The sequence below is a fragment of the Lissotriton vulgaris genome, chromosome 3_1, assembly GCF_964263255.1.
Source record: "Lissotriton vulgaris chromosome 3_1, aLisVul1.2, whole genome shotgun sequence".
Classification (NCBI taxonomy): Eukaryota; Metazoa; Chordata; class Amphibia; order Caudata; family Salamandridae; genus Lissotriton; species Lissotriton vulgaris.
In genome coordinates, this window is record NC_141689.1 from 892,331,590 (window position 1) to 892,345,377 (window position 13,788).

Here is a 13,788-nt window from a genome sequence, read left to right on the forward strand (position 1 = left end):
TCACTGAAAAAAACAAAGGTTACAGGGAAGTTATAGTTAGGTTGACATTTTACCCACAAAACAAAAACACAGAAATTCAGCAGTTATAGTTATACTTAAATTAAGAAACTGGAACTCGTGGCCTAAAGTTACTTAACAGCACAAGTTAATGTTTTTTCATATAAGTATAACTATACCTGCTGAATTTCTATGAACTTCTATTTTATTTTTTAAATGTAAAGTAATATATAATTACCTTATGTAAATACAACCACCACTGCGCACGGCTGAAACCACCCCCCGACCCCACCCCGACTTGCGTGCACCAAACCCCACACTGCGCACAGGTTTCAACAGTATACAGTGTGGGTGTAATGTATGAATGGGTTGAGGTATTTTTTCCGTCATTAGGCTTCAGATCCGCAGATAACCACGGATCCTCAATTCTGTCTCCCAAAAACATTATGGTCAATTTCTTGCCCTAAAGTGTCCTATTGGGTCAGACTACCTATATTTTGACCCCTTATATGTTTTAAGACTATTTTTCCCTACCCAAGTAACAAGCGACAAAAAAAAGTGGCCACAACGTTCCTTTCAGGTTGCGACCAGCCAATCAAGCATTTGCTTTACCCCCCCTCCCCACAACCCCCTCCCACCCCCGGTTCTGCAGGTACCCGCCATCGGTAGATCAGAGTACGTTGACATCTATACATTTTTTTCTTTAATAACTATCAAACTACTGAAAAGGTTTACGCCAAATCACAAAAAGCACAGTCTGGGGACCAAGATCTCGTTTTCTGTCAAACTAGGTGTAATTCCTTTCAGCGTTTCAGGCTGTAGCTGTGTCAAGAATTTGCTAAATCCCCATAGACATTGCATGGGGAAAAACTGTTTTGGAACCCCCCCTTTTTCTCAGCCCCCACTTGACAAATCACCCCAAAACTTTCCAGAAAGCAGCTAAAGTGACCAGTACACTACTTTTGAGCATTTCGTGAAGATTCATCGAACTGTGCCAAAATTATTGGCATAACAAAAAAACATTTTGTTTATGAGAAAAGTTGGTCCTAACTATAACTACCAACTGGCTATCACCAGTATATAATAAATAAAAAGCATTTAAAGATGGCTCAACCACTTTCCTCTGTGTCCGTAAGTGTGGCGCCACCCTTTTGAAATTCACTTCTACAGACATCACTGGCATCTCTCCACTCTTCAGCTGATTTTACCACATGCTAGAACATAATAGAAACAAATAGATAAGTTGGTGTGCACTTACGAAAGAGGAACAATTATGAGGTAGGGGCCATTGAGTCTTTTGTGTTCCATCAAATAGGTAATGAGTGCAATAGTCTGGATTGTCTTTCCAAGCCCCATTTCATCAGCTAAGATCCCATTTAAATTGTTATTGTAGAGTGACACCATCCATTCCAAGCCTTGAATCTGAAATAAAGATAGATTGGTGTAATTATATGCGACCAACACAGAAAAATATGGTTCCTCTAAACTGGACTGTATACCATGTGTGAGAGAATATTTTGTTAAATGTGAGAATCCAAAGATTAAATGACTTCGACCCAACTATCAAGTACTTTACAAAAAGACAGTACTTCCTGATGAACAAGTTACTTACATTCAGTAATGCTCTTTCTGGTAGAAACTAATTGCAGATTCCTCAACTCTAATAAATATTGTGTAGGCGTCAAACTGGATACAGAAACGTTTAAGCAGTACCTCTGTGCGCAGGTAGGTGACAACATGGGGCTCTGCAATGGTGCTGTTGAGCTCTGGAAAAGATGTTCAGGGCCAATATAGCACCACTGACGTCACTTGCTTTCGAGGCTATGTGCACCTTCAGACTCGGAGTCCCAACAGCAACCTAGCTTTGAACAGTGTGCAGATTCCTAGACTTGGGTTCCTATTTATCGATAGAGTCAAGCTCACAAAATGGTGAGGATGGGAAGGTCAGTGAGGAATATGTGGTTAAGTAGGGTCTACCAGAAAGAGCATTACCAAGGGTAAGTAACTTGTTCTTCTGATAAAGACTTCCTACCATAGATTCCTCACTTATTGAACGATACCAAAGCAGTACCTATTTGGAGGTGGGTATGTGAATGGAATCAAACCAAAAATCACTGTACGACCAACTGGCTATCCATACAGTAGTGTTTTGTGGACATATGGAGAGGCACCCTTCGTAGCTTCCTGGCAGATGTCCAGTACAGGAACTCAGCTTGCCAAAGCGGTGATAGCTGTGGCTCTGGTGGAATTACACAGAGCCTTTCCAGGCGCTGCTCTTTTTGGCCAGTGCATAGCAGATTTTAATGTAGAGCACAATCCAGCAAAACTGTCCTTTTCTGCACTGTCTTGCCTTTTTTCGCACTGGTGAACCACTATTGCATGTTCTCTGGTACAATCAATGAAAACGGTCCGTGCTCTTTTCGGGTCCAAGAAATGGAGTCTCTCCTCTTCCTTAGAAGGGTGAGGTGGAGCAAAGAAAGCCAGTAAGGTGAATTTTTGACATATAATGGTGCCAGAACTTTCACTTTCCACAAGAAGGAAGCTCGCGTTCGCTGAATTTGTTTGTGTGGGAAGAATGTTGTATATGGTGGGTTGACAGAGAGAGATTGAAGCTCACTCACCCGCCAAGCCACTGTAATGGCGATGATGAACACAACCTTTAGAGTAGAAAACTCAAAGGACAGCTGTAAAACAGTTCAAAGAGAGCGCACATGAAATATGTGAGGGCCAAATTAAGGTCTCACTGTGGCATGGAGAAGATCAACGGGGGAAACTGACATTTTAGACCTTTAAAAAATGCATTAAAACAGTAGACTTAAAAAATGAGGTCTGATCCCGCAACCTTAACAAGGTGGAAAGAGCCCAGAGGTTCCCTTTAACGGTGCCCAGAGCAAAGAGTTGCCGGCTGACATTGTGGTGTCAAAGAAATCGAGCCAAGGTTATTCCAATTCGTGGAAGAGACCACGCGTCACCTCCTGGAGCAACTAAGCGTTGGGGGCTGAGCTCGTCCACCCTGCCATTCAAAGATCCTGCCAGGTGGTTCACCACCTGAAAAATGCCCCAGAGGTCCAGTCTTTTCCAGAAGAGCAAGGCATTCAGGGACACGGTCTGTGACCCCACCCAAACTGTTTGTTGCAGTACCGCATGGCAGTGGTACTGTCAGTAACACCTGCAACAGGGAAGCCAGAGAGATGTGGAGCAAGATTGCTGCTGCCTAACGAGGCTCTGCAGGCCATGAGCCATAATTCATCAAAATCCTCTTGCCGGAGCATCTGTGATGCTGCACCTATCGGAGGATTCACTATGGGAGGGTGCTCCAGAACTATTGGGCCTGCAGTCATCTGTTCGGGGGCCCCGCCCAGGAGGATAGGCAGACGCTCTAGCTGGAGCCTACCGGGACGGACTGGAGATTGTAGCCTGTGCAACATGCCTTCTACAGACCCTGCTGAAGTCCTGCACCCACACCCCAGGGGCAGCCGACATGCTGACGCTCCCAGTAAGTCGAGCTGCACCTGCTGAGATGGGGTGTTGAGGGCCATAAAAGCTGCTGCTGGGGGGCTGAGGCGGCATCTGAGGTCCCAGCCTGGAGACCGCACTCCTCCTAGAGACTGAAGCCCGTGCGGGGCCTAGACCATGGAACTGGATCTGGCTGCAGCAGGAGGGAAGACATCCACCTAGGATATTTGTGCCTGTTGAGCCCCAAACCCGGGGTTTGTGATGAGCAAGGACGATCCTCAGCAACCTAAGCTGTCCTTCCAGGCCTAGAAGAGTGGGGGAATGGAAAAGCAGCCCTCACCGCAGCAAGTGACCCTGCAGGGTCCTCCTTCCCTGCTCGATCAGGATACCAAGAAAATGTTTGCGGACCTACAGCACAGCCTTCACACCACAGACTACAAACTAGACAGCCTCACCATTAGACTGGATCATATGAAGGAGAGATTTGTCAGGGTGGGCACGTTGCCCAACTTAAGACGCGAGTATCAGCTATGGAAGTCACCCACACAGCCACCAACAAACATCATCTGAGGATGGAAAAAGTCCTGGAGGTATAAAGAGCATGATTGAGGATTTGGAGGTGAGGTCCCGGCAGAACAATTTGTGCATCCTTGAAATACCGGAATCACCAATTGTGGAAAGAATGGACACTTAAGTTGAAGTCCTGCTCCATGTTTGGCGATGCTCGGTCTCCCAATTTTTGCAGCTGAGCGCGCCCACAGCTCACTGGGCCCTCGTCCTCTGCAAGTGGTCTCCAGCGTGCCCGATTGTGGCACGAATTTTGAACTACAAAGACAGAGACCACCCTGAAGCTAGACAGTAAGCTCCGGGAATTCCAATACATGGGGAAAGTAATCTCACTTTTCCCTGACATTACAGTTGCAGTACAGGCCGCGCTCCACATGTTCCTTCCTGACAAACAGTTAATCCAGAAAGCTGATGTGCATAATCATTGATTTACCCTGCCAAACTCCGCATTTCCCACCAAGGTAAAACTCACCTTTCCAAGGAGCATGGCTGAGCGGAACTCTTCAATCAGACAAGTCGTAGATAAGTGTGGCTCTCTGGTTAGAAGCGGCATACCCTGAAGCAGAGTTCGGCCCGGGACCAGGGTTCAATTCCCGACGCGGCAGGGTCTTGGGTCAATGTCCGCGGACTTGATATTTCTCGCCTAGGTGCCTACGCTAACCATGGGTCCCACTCCGCAACTCTGGGCAATAGCTTGCTTAATCTCCACAACGGCCCTATCAGCGCCGGGGATGCCTGGCTTCACCTGTGGGTGCCCTCTCACATGGAAAGCCAGGACGGGTTCCCCAGCGGTATACAGCGCCAGGATGCCCCGAGTGATGGGGTAACAGTGCGCTTTACAAGTATACATACATTTACATTTACATTTACAAGTCTTGGCATTTGGGAACTCTGGTTGTGCCAGCACTAGTTGTGGGATTGGCTCTTAAGTCGGCTGACTTCAGGAGCGGGATCAGATCCAAAGTCTGCCTACTTCAGGAGCGATATCGAGAAGAATAGCGCCGTACTCGTGCCTCCACAGGGGAATAAGTGCTGCGAGGGAGCAAAATCCTGCTTTGAATACTTAGGCTTCTTTTTTGATTTACCAGAGGATTTAGATAGCGGTGAAGATCAGTCTTTCAAGCGGCTCAGGCAACTCCAGGAGTGTAACCGGAACCGAACTTTAGATATGGCCCAGACTGAGAACAGCCCCGATGAGGATTGTCGCAGCAGGACTTGGAGTTGTGGCCAAACCACAGGTAACACAGACACACCTGATGGGGACATCTGTTTATGACAGTCCCTACGGGGCTTGAAATCGGTTGTTTTAGGGGTGACATCCCTTGCACAGGGAAAAAGTTTCGGAGTAAATGTCTCTGAGAGACGTGAAGGGATCTCTGGCTAAGGATTTGCTGGAGCCAAAAGTAAGGAACCAATGTCAGTGCGCAGGGGTGGCACCTATATTGGCCACTCATGTCATTTCTGGAGCAAAACGCTAACAGTGCGGGCAGCATGGCATGCCGGGGTACTGCTGAATAGTTTCTGGATCTAGTCTGATGCCTGGGTAATATTCAAAAGGTGATGACTCTGCGGCTAAAAGTATTGATCGGAAAACACCTTTCACAAGAGTGAAGCAGTACCAGAGCAATCTCTTGTTTTCCAATGGTAGTCTGAATCCCAGCGTGGTAGCAAAGCATCATATGCCTGAGCCAAACAACTGCTCTGACTGCTTGTGGCACAACACCAAGGCCTTCATATGATGAAGAATGAACAGGAGCAGCTGTGAAGCTTTTTGCCTTTAGGGAAGAATCGGAGGCCAATTGTGGTGGCTGCCGCTGTCCTCCACCCAACACACTTATATACCATCTTTCCTCTTTTTTTTCTTTGCTTATCTGTACATGCTGACGAGTTGCTATAGGTGACTTTGGTACTCTTGATCCGGATTCTCTGTCTTATCTTGTAGAGAGCGATGCAGGTTGTTGGGTGACAATAGAAGACGTATCAATTAGTTGTGTGTTGCTCCCTGATGGTGGTGTTTTTTATTTCCTCATCCTCAATATGGTTGTCTTGGATGAGGGTAGGTGGCATTCCCATGCTGTGGACCACGTATGATATGCCAGTTGGGGTGTTGGGGGTTTAGCTGCTGTTTTGGAGGGGAACTGGACCTGAAACGTTGCATTATCTTATGTTTATTTTTCATTTGTCAGGGGGGGGGTCTGCTTCATTTGTTGGAACCTTACCAACGGTCTCTTTCGTCCTATTAAATATATGGTCTTTACATGTTAATGTTTGTTTGTTTTTCCTTACTTTTTTCTTTTTCTTTTCTCTTTTCTTTTTTCTTTTTCAAACTCCAATAAATAATTATCAAAAAAAAAGCAGCTGTGGATTTTATTGCCATAAATCAAATCACAGAAGGACATGCCTGATGCATAATCTAGAGGGCTCTCCTACATCCCTTGGAGATCACCTTTAAAGATGTAACAGAATTATTATCCCTCAGTCCTTAAGAATTTTCTATCTCAGTAAAAGGCCTCTAAAAACAGAAACACTAAAAAATCTGCAGCTGGGGCAAACACTAAACATTAGTGCTTCAACAAACATTGTGATATAGCAGTAGGAACGCCAGAGGGCAGTGATGAATTTGAGACAGTGGTTGCAGGTGGGAGCCACTAGCATTCATTTTTGGGGATCATCCCTTAGTTTTCCTCATCAGATGTTTAGACGGAGCAAGAGAGGGAAAAGCACAAAGGGAAAGAAGAAGGACGAGAAAGACAGAGAACTGTCACAAAGGGTGGCAAAATTAACTTGCAAAAGTGAGATAAAGGGGGAGGAGTTATCTGGTAGTGGATTACAGATGGATTGAAGACAAGGCAGCCTTGATATTCGACATGCTGACTTTTAATAGCAACCACCACTGGCTACAGCACAGAGTTTTGGCCACCAAAACTATTTTACAAATTAATTACTGCGAGAGAGAGTCAAGCAGCGTCATGCACGGTGGGTATTCATGCAACAGCATCATGGTTAGAAATAGCATTAGGAAAATATTAGCTCACAATTTTCTCATGTAAATAATTCTCCCACTGAAAATTATGTAGAAAAACAATTGTGTTTCTTGAGCGAAACTAGATAGCGGGAATGGGAGAAGTCTACCAGTGCAGCACAAACAAAAAGAAAAGTCTCATATACGGAGGCAATGACAAACAATACTAAGAAGGAAAACAAAGAGGCAGTATTGAGAAATGGAGCAACAAAGGGTGGAGCAGTGGTTATAAGTTGATACATATAAGTCGTAAATTTAATGGGAAAGAAAGAAGAAATAAAGATGAAATAACATTGTTGTGTATACAACGTGGCTTTCAACACAGTTTACACGTGGAACACAAACAATAGTCAGACATCAGCAGAAGCCTATTTTTTAAATATGAGTTTAGTTAAATTGTATAGGAGTATGAATATAAAGAATAATCTGGCAGGCCGGAACAAAAGTAAAATGAACATGCATTGGCATAGCCAATAGGTCTCGCTTTTGGGACCTTCTAAGTATTTAGTTATACAGCACAATATCCTTGGTGCAACAACATCAACTGTTGTGTGGCTAAACACTTATAAGGTCCCTAAGGCGAGACCTATTGGCTATGCCAATGCTTGTTCCCCTTGCCAGTGTCCCCGAAAAAGCTGCAGGTCAACGTTGATAGTGTAAATTAAGAAGTAATATCAATAAATAATAAGTTCAAGACATTCAGCAACTTTCCCTGGAATTCAGTTTACCAAAATCCAGGTAAAAATGTTAAAATCAATCCTCGAGTGGCAGTGTGGCATTATCCCCTGTTATTCCTTCCAGGGGCCTAGCTAAAACTCAAACTGGAGTCCCGCAGACCTCTGGAGAAGGCGCATTAACCTTGTGAGCTTTCTCGGGGGCGTGGCGGTTATACTGCTGCCACGCTGCAGCAGGAGGACAGTCTGGTTCATTTCCGGTTCTGGGAGGAGGATAACATCTTCACCCCTGAATGGCTTCATATACAATAACAAGGAAAGGACAAACCCCAAACACACCTGCGGCGCGCATTTCGTGTGACGTCAGCTTGTGCTTGTATTGCAGCCTGGTCTCAGGTTAACTTCCTGACAGGACAAACTCAACTTCCTTCCTTCTGAGGTCTGTAGGCAAGGGTATCAGTCTCTGCGTTTAAGGCCATCTGCTAATTCTAAACACCTCTTAATTCACTGTGGGTGTCAACATCCCTCAAGATATTAATGCAAATGTCTACTGCAGAATACCGTACCACAAAGGGCTGGACCATACAATACCGTGCAGTCTGGTACTGTAGCATACAATACAATAAATACAATTGAGTGCTGTGCAACACAACACACTAACAAAATACCCAGAATAGAACGAAACACATCTGTGTGGGACAGCACAACACCATACAATAACATACCTTGAGCACAGTACAGTCAGCACACCACACAATAACATACCTTGAGCACAGCACCTTAACAGTACAGTGCAAAATGCAGGGCTGCACAACACCGTACAATAACATACCTCAAGCACAGCACCTCGACAATACAGTGCAATGCAGCGCAGCACAGCACAGCACCATACAATAACATAGCTCGAGCACCCCACCTGGACAGTACAGTGTAATGCAGGGCTGCATGGCACCATACAATGCCCTTCAGGTCAGTACTACGCAACACAACACAATATTATTACACGAAGGACACTACGTCCCTCATAGGCAGCAGAGTAGGCGTGAAGGGTCTAAAGAAGGTCCCTGGACCTCCTCCCCTCCCGCACCTGAACCCACAGCCCTTGGAGAGATGCTTTTGTGGAAGGACCCACACTTTCAGATTGTTGCACTTTGACCCCGAGGGCTAACTTGTGAGGTAGCACTGTGGGCGTGTGCGCCTGCTGCTGGGATCTGTGTGAAAACACCACGACGCTCACAAAGGCAGGTTTAATTTATTTATTTCTTGCCTTTGTTTTATGATGCACCAGACACATGAGGAGGCAGCCCAACCACTGCACTGTCCCAAAGTGCTGAGAAAACCCCAGTGATCCCAACTGAGCACTAGTCTGTGCACAAGGGTTTGACTCAGTCACCTGCAGGTTTGAAAACTGCTACTTGGAGCAAACACCTGGCAATCTGAGATACCCGTACCCCTGGGAGACCTTTGCAAGCTCTGAACGACGCCAGCCACTGTAGCAGCATTTCCACGTGTGTGACTGTGTGTAGTGTAGTGTTGTGAATGGGGAACTTTCACTTCGTGACTACTACACAATTTTTTTATCCTTGATTTACTCCTGCCCGTGTCAGCAGGACGTTCCCAGGATGGGAATGAGTTGGGAAAAGTTATGAGATGTTCACAAAATGTCTATAGTAGCCGTACCCTGAGACCCCCGCCCTGTCCACTCCTGAAAACGAGTAAATCATTTCTCGAGTGCAAAGGTGACTGGTCACCTGGTAAATAGGTAGAATCTTTAGGTTGAAATAGCCGTGTGAATTGCTAATAACAGCGAGAGCCGGGTGGCTTCAGAGGACAGGGCTGCCCTCTAGTTTTTTGTTTTTGTAAAATTTTTGAAAACTTTTATTTGTGTAGATGGTGACATACAAATACGGGCCTACAACCCAGAGGCCGGCCACGGAACAAACTGGAAGACAACAATAGCAATAAAAAGTACGGAATGGTCACGCAATACTACCCAATGCTGCGAGTCTATAATGCTAACTGAGCGTAACCCCCCGGTAAAGGATCACTGAAGGTTAATTTTATATATATAAAAATAAAGGATCAGTCGTATAATAAGCGTCATGGTACACATGACGGGGAACAGAATCAACATCATTATAATAGGGAATCCGTAAGTCAGTTATCAAAATAGTCCAAAGCAGTCAAGCCATCGATGCCCTTGCTATTCCTCTTCAGTCAGTGTCCACCCGCAACCTCATGTGCCCAAAGACAAGCAAAACATCACTCTCATGATAATCGAATCATCAATGAGACGGAAAAAGGTGCAATCACCATACAACCCAACCCGGAGAGTAAAAGAAAACGAAAATATTAGAAAAAAGGGAAAGGGAAGGGGGAATCCACGTTACTGTACCCGCCCCACGGCGATAATGGCGATCCACAATCCAGACAGCAAACATTCTTAGGGGCGGGGAGGCTAAGTCAGGAAAAGCAAAAACCCGAAAGTACCATACCATATGGGAATACCCAAACCTTCCCCCCCCTGGCACTCATCCCACAGGGATTAAGCACAGCAATGGAGACCCAAGAAAAGGACAGATAAGAGCCATAGAAACAAAGAACTATCTAATTGACCCCCATCCACCCGCCCCACCCTGCACCCCTGCAGAAGGCTATGGCCTACCCCTCCCAGCAGCGTGCCTGTCGCCCTAAGCGTGAACCCGAAATATAGAATGAGATAATGTAGGGAAAGGAGAAGAAAACAGATAAAAAGGAAATAGAAAAGTCAAGGGGGGAGGATACCATGTAGCAAGGCGCACGGCCCCCACCCCCCGCCCATACAAACATTCTAGTGTAGCTCAAAACGAAACTGGCATGGTTTCAAGTAGCCATACATGTTAAGGGTTCGACCAGTTATCTCAATTTGTGGCAGTCCATAAGTCCGTGCATCAAACAGCAGTCCTCCGGGCGAAAAACCCCCGGGTTCATCCCAGTCCTTTCTTAGCCATCGCCTCGGTGTATGAAAAGGTAGCGAGCATAAAACAAAGCAGTGAGAAGAGGTCATGGAGCCACCGCTGGACGGTCAATGGAAGCCACCCACTGGATCTCCACCGCCGAAGGCAATGCAAGAGCTGTTCACGGCAGCCATGTAAATCAGTTGCACTGATCGCCCGCAGTTCTTCCCGCATGCGGTCGGAGCCGTCGCCGCCCCCGCAGAAGTACGGGAAACAAAAAGTAACCACCTCAGGCCCATCCGCATCCCTGGGGGGCGGCTCGGAAGCAATGGCGATCCCCACATCGACCTGCACACAAAAATCCCGAACCAGGGTCGCCTGCCAAATCCTTAGCGCCCGCAGGACGTCGCCAATCGTGGGTTCACACTCCCCGGTGCAGGTCCCATCACGGCACAGAGGTACAGCACCAGCATCCCAGGGCGTCCCACAGCTTACGGCATCAGCCGCCATTTTGTGATTACTGCGCAGTCTTTTCGAGACCAACTCCTGGGGTGGGCTCACAAGCGGGGCCCACGCGGGATCCCCCTCAATCGTCCACACAGCAGCCTCGGTGCAAAGATGAGGGTCACCGAAAAAGCGGGACCCGCCGGCGCCAACGCTCCGCCGGAGCAACTCTCCACCACCGAGCGATGGAAGTCAGGATGGCCGAGCGAGGCAACAAGGGGGGGAGCCACCAGCACGGCTTCCCCACACACAACTTGCCGCACCTCACCTCTGGACCACCGGAAGGTAGACCCAGGCGCGTTCAGTTGCCTTCGGCTTTTTCGCACAACGGCCTCCTCCGGCCGGCATCCGTCCTCCACCCGAGGCCGCCGCCGACTCGTCTCCGCCGGCTACTCGCTGAAGGCAAGGCCCCGGTCTCCACTCAACAGAGGCCGCACTTCCTGGGAGGACGCCGCTGCGGGCCCACTGATCTCCGGAGCCACCAGGATGGGTGGTAAGTGTCAGCAGACCTTCATCTGTAAAATGCTGTCTTTTTTGGGCAGGATGGGCGACCGGATAGACTAGTTTGGGCAGGGAGGCCGGCGGAGCCGGGCTACCGTGCGGCCATCACGACGACGAGCTAGGCTCCTCCCCCTGCCCTCTAGTTTAATGCTAATTCAACTCCGAAGAAGTCGCACTCCAGCGCTAGGGCTTTCTGGGCGCTTTACTTCCTCAGACTGGAGTACCTGGCATCTGAAATACTGCTTCACTCACTAAACTGCAACTGTTTGTGATCACTCACGCAACACGTCGTTGCACTTCGCCAAATACTGCAACTTCAAACATATTCAAAGTTCAAAATATTCAAAGTGCAAAATATTCACATGCAAAAAAAAAACCAAGCTCGCGCGGCAGCAGGGGGAGGAGGAGGGGCCTGCGCGATTCACTTGCGGGAGCGATAATTGCTACCATCTGGTGGCGCTCGCTCCCGCAAGTGAATCTCCACACGTGCACGCATTGCCATTGAAGGCAATGGAGCACGTGCACGGTTGTGGGTGAAAAAGGGGAGTGATGGCTAAAGGTCTCCTCCTATGCAGCATATGTACGCTACATAGGCGAGACCTAAAAAGGAAGAATGCTGACATGGTTACTCAAGTAGGATTCAGAGAAAAGCAAATGTAAGATTCACCTAATGTCTTCCAACACAGAAATGGACAGAAGAAAGACAGACCAAATAATCGTGCAAAGGTAAGGGCCTTACAACAGACAACGTCAACAATGCATAGTAAGATCTATAGTTTACTTTTGTTTGACAAGTGAATCCGGAATTTCATGAAATCTAGAAAGGACATCCAGGCCAATTGAAGGAAAGGGGGCAGATAGAGGGTTTAATAATTAACATTCAAAGTGTAACTTTATATGCAAAACATAAATTAATAATTTACCATTAAATGATATTTAATGCTTCTGCAATCAGGGCTTCCACATAATGTAGAATTAACACATTTACTTCACATATGTATCCAAAACTGTCCTTAATCTTGCACTTACTTGATAATGTTTAAGAGAACCGTTGACAAGAAGCGAGGATTGCTTTTCCACTCTTTCAGTTATTGCATGGGCAACGCCATAATAGGATTGGGACTCTCTGGCATCGGCCTGCATACCATATTCATCATCAACATCTTGTTTTGCTGTCCTGCAATATAAAGCAAATATGACAGCTACTTCACCATCATATAAGGTATAGATGTAATGAAAAGTTATTTAATTTTAATCTTAGTTTTCCATCACAAGTATCATCATTGACTTTATGAGACACCCATTTTTAAGTAGTCAATTAAAACCAGTGAGCACCTACAGCTTCTTTGCAAAGCTTAACAAGTAGCATTTTAAAAGAAAACAATAGGGGGGCGTGGCTTGGCGCCCGAAGGGTATGGCGGCAGGCGAGTGAGGCTAAGTTCAATGCAGACATAGTATTCCTGCAAGAGACTCACCTCCCAGGTGATGAGCCATTAAAATTGAAAAAAGGTTGGGTGGGTGAAGTATTTTATTTTAGCGGAGATGGTAAACGTAACGGTGATATGATGTTGTGTCGTAAATCTCTTAATTTTAAATTGGTTTCACAAGACTCTGATAGCGAGGGCCGTTAGCTTAATGTTAAATTGTTGTTTAAGGATTCCCCAGTTTCTTTTTTCACTGTTTATGCCCCAGCAGGTGGCGACACCTCTTGTCGGCGCTCTGTAGCCAAGCAAATTACACTTCACATGGCTGATAATTTCATTTTGGCGGGAGACTGTAATCAAGTTTTCGATCCCTTTATAGATCGGAATTCTAAAGTATCATTTCTTACCAATAAAGCACATAAATCCTTTATTCACAAGCTAACGCAACATAAGCTTTTGGATGCCTGGAGATTATGTAATCCCACTATAAGGGAATACACCTTTTATTCCCCGATGCATCATTCCCAATCGCGACGTTCACGTAACATCTCACAAACACTTACACATGCGGAAATAGGTCCTATTTTATTGTCGGACCATGCTCCGGTTTTAATTACCGTAGACATTTTGCCCAAAACCAACTCCCCCAGAAGGTGGCGCTTTAACAATTCCTTGCTTTTGGACCCAAAATTTTCATCTTCATTCAA

At 46.4% G+C, this 13,788-nt stretch overlaps 1 protein-coding gene across 4 annotated transcripts in view; it reads right to left on the reverse strand.

Annotated features, from left to right (window-relative positions):
- The window catches only part of SMARCA2 (SWI/SNF related BAF chromatin remodeling complex subunit ATPase 2), a 1,892,118-nt gene that overhangs the window by 1,312,777 nt on the left and 565,553 nt on the right, over positions 1 to 13,788 (reverse strand). For all 4 annotated transcript variants that reach the window (XM_086961220.1, XM_086961218.1, XM_086961217.1 and 1 more), the window contains exons 15-16: positions 12,687 to 12,834; positions 1,256 to 1,419 (exon numbers count right to left, since the gene is read on the reverse strand). In XM_086961220.1, coding sequence (XP_086817346.1) covers positions 1,256 to 1,419; positions 12,687 to 12,834 — 312 coding nt within the window. The remainder of the gene's footprint in view (positions 1 to 1,255; positions 1,420 to 12,686; positions 12,835 to 13,788) is intronic.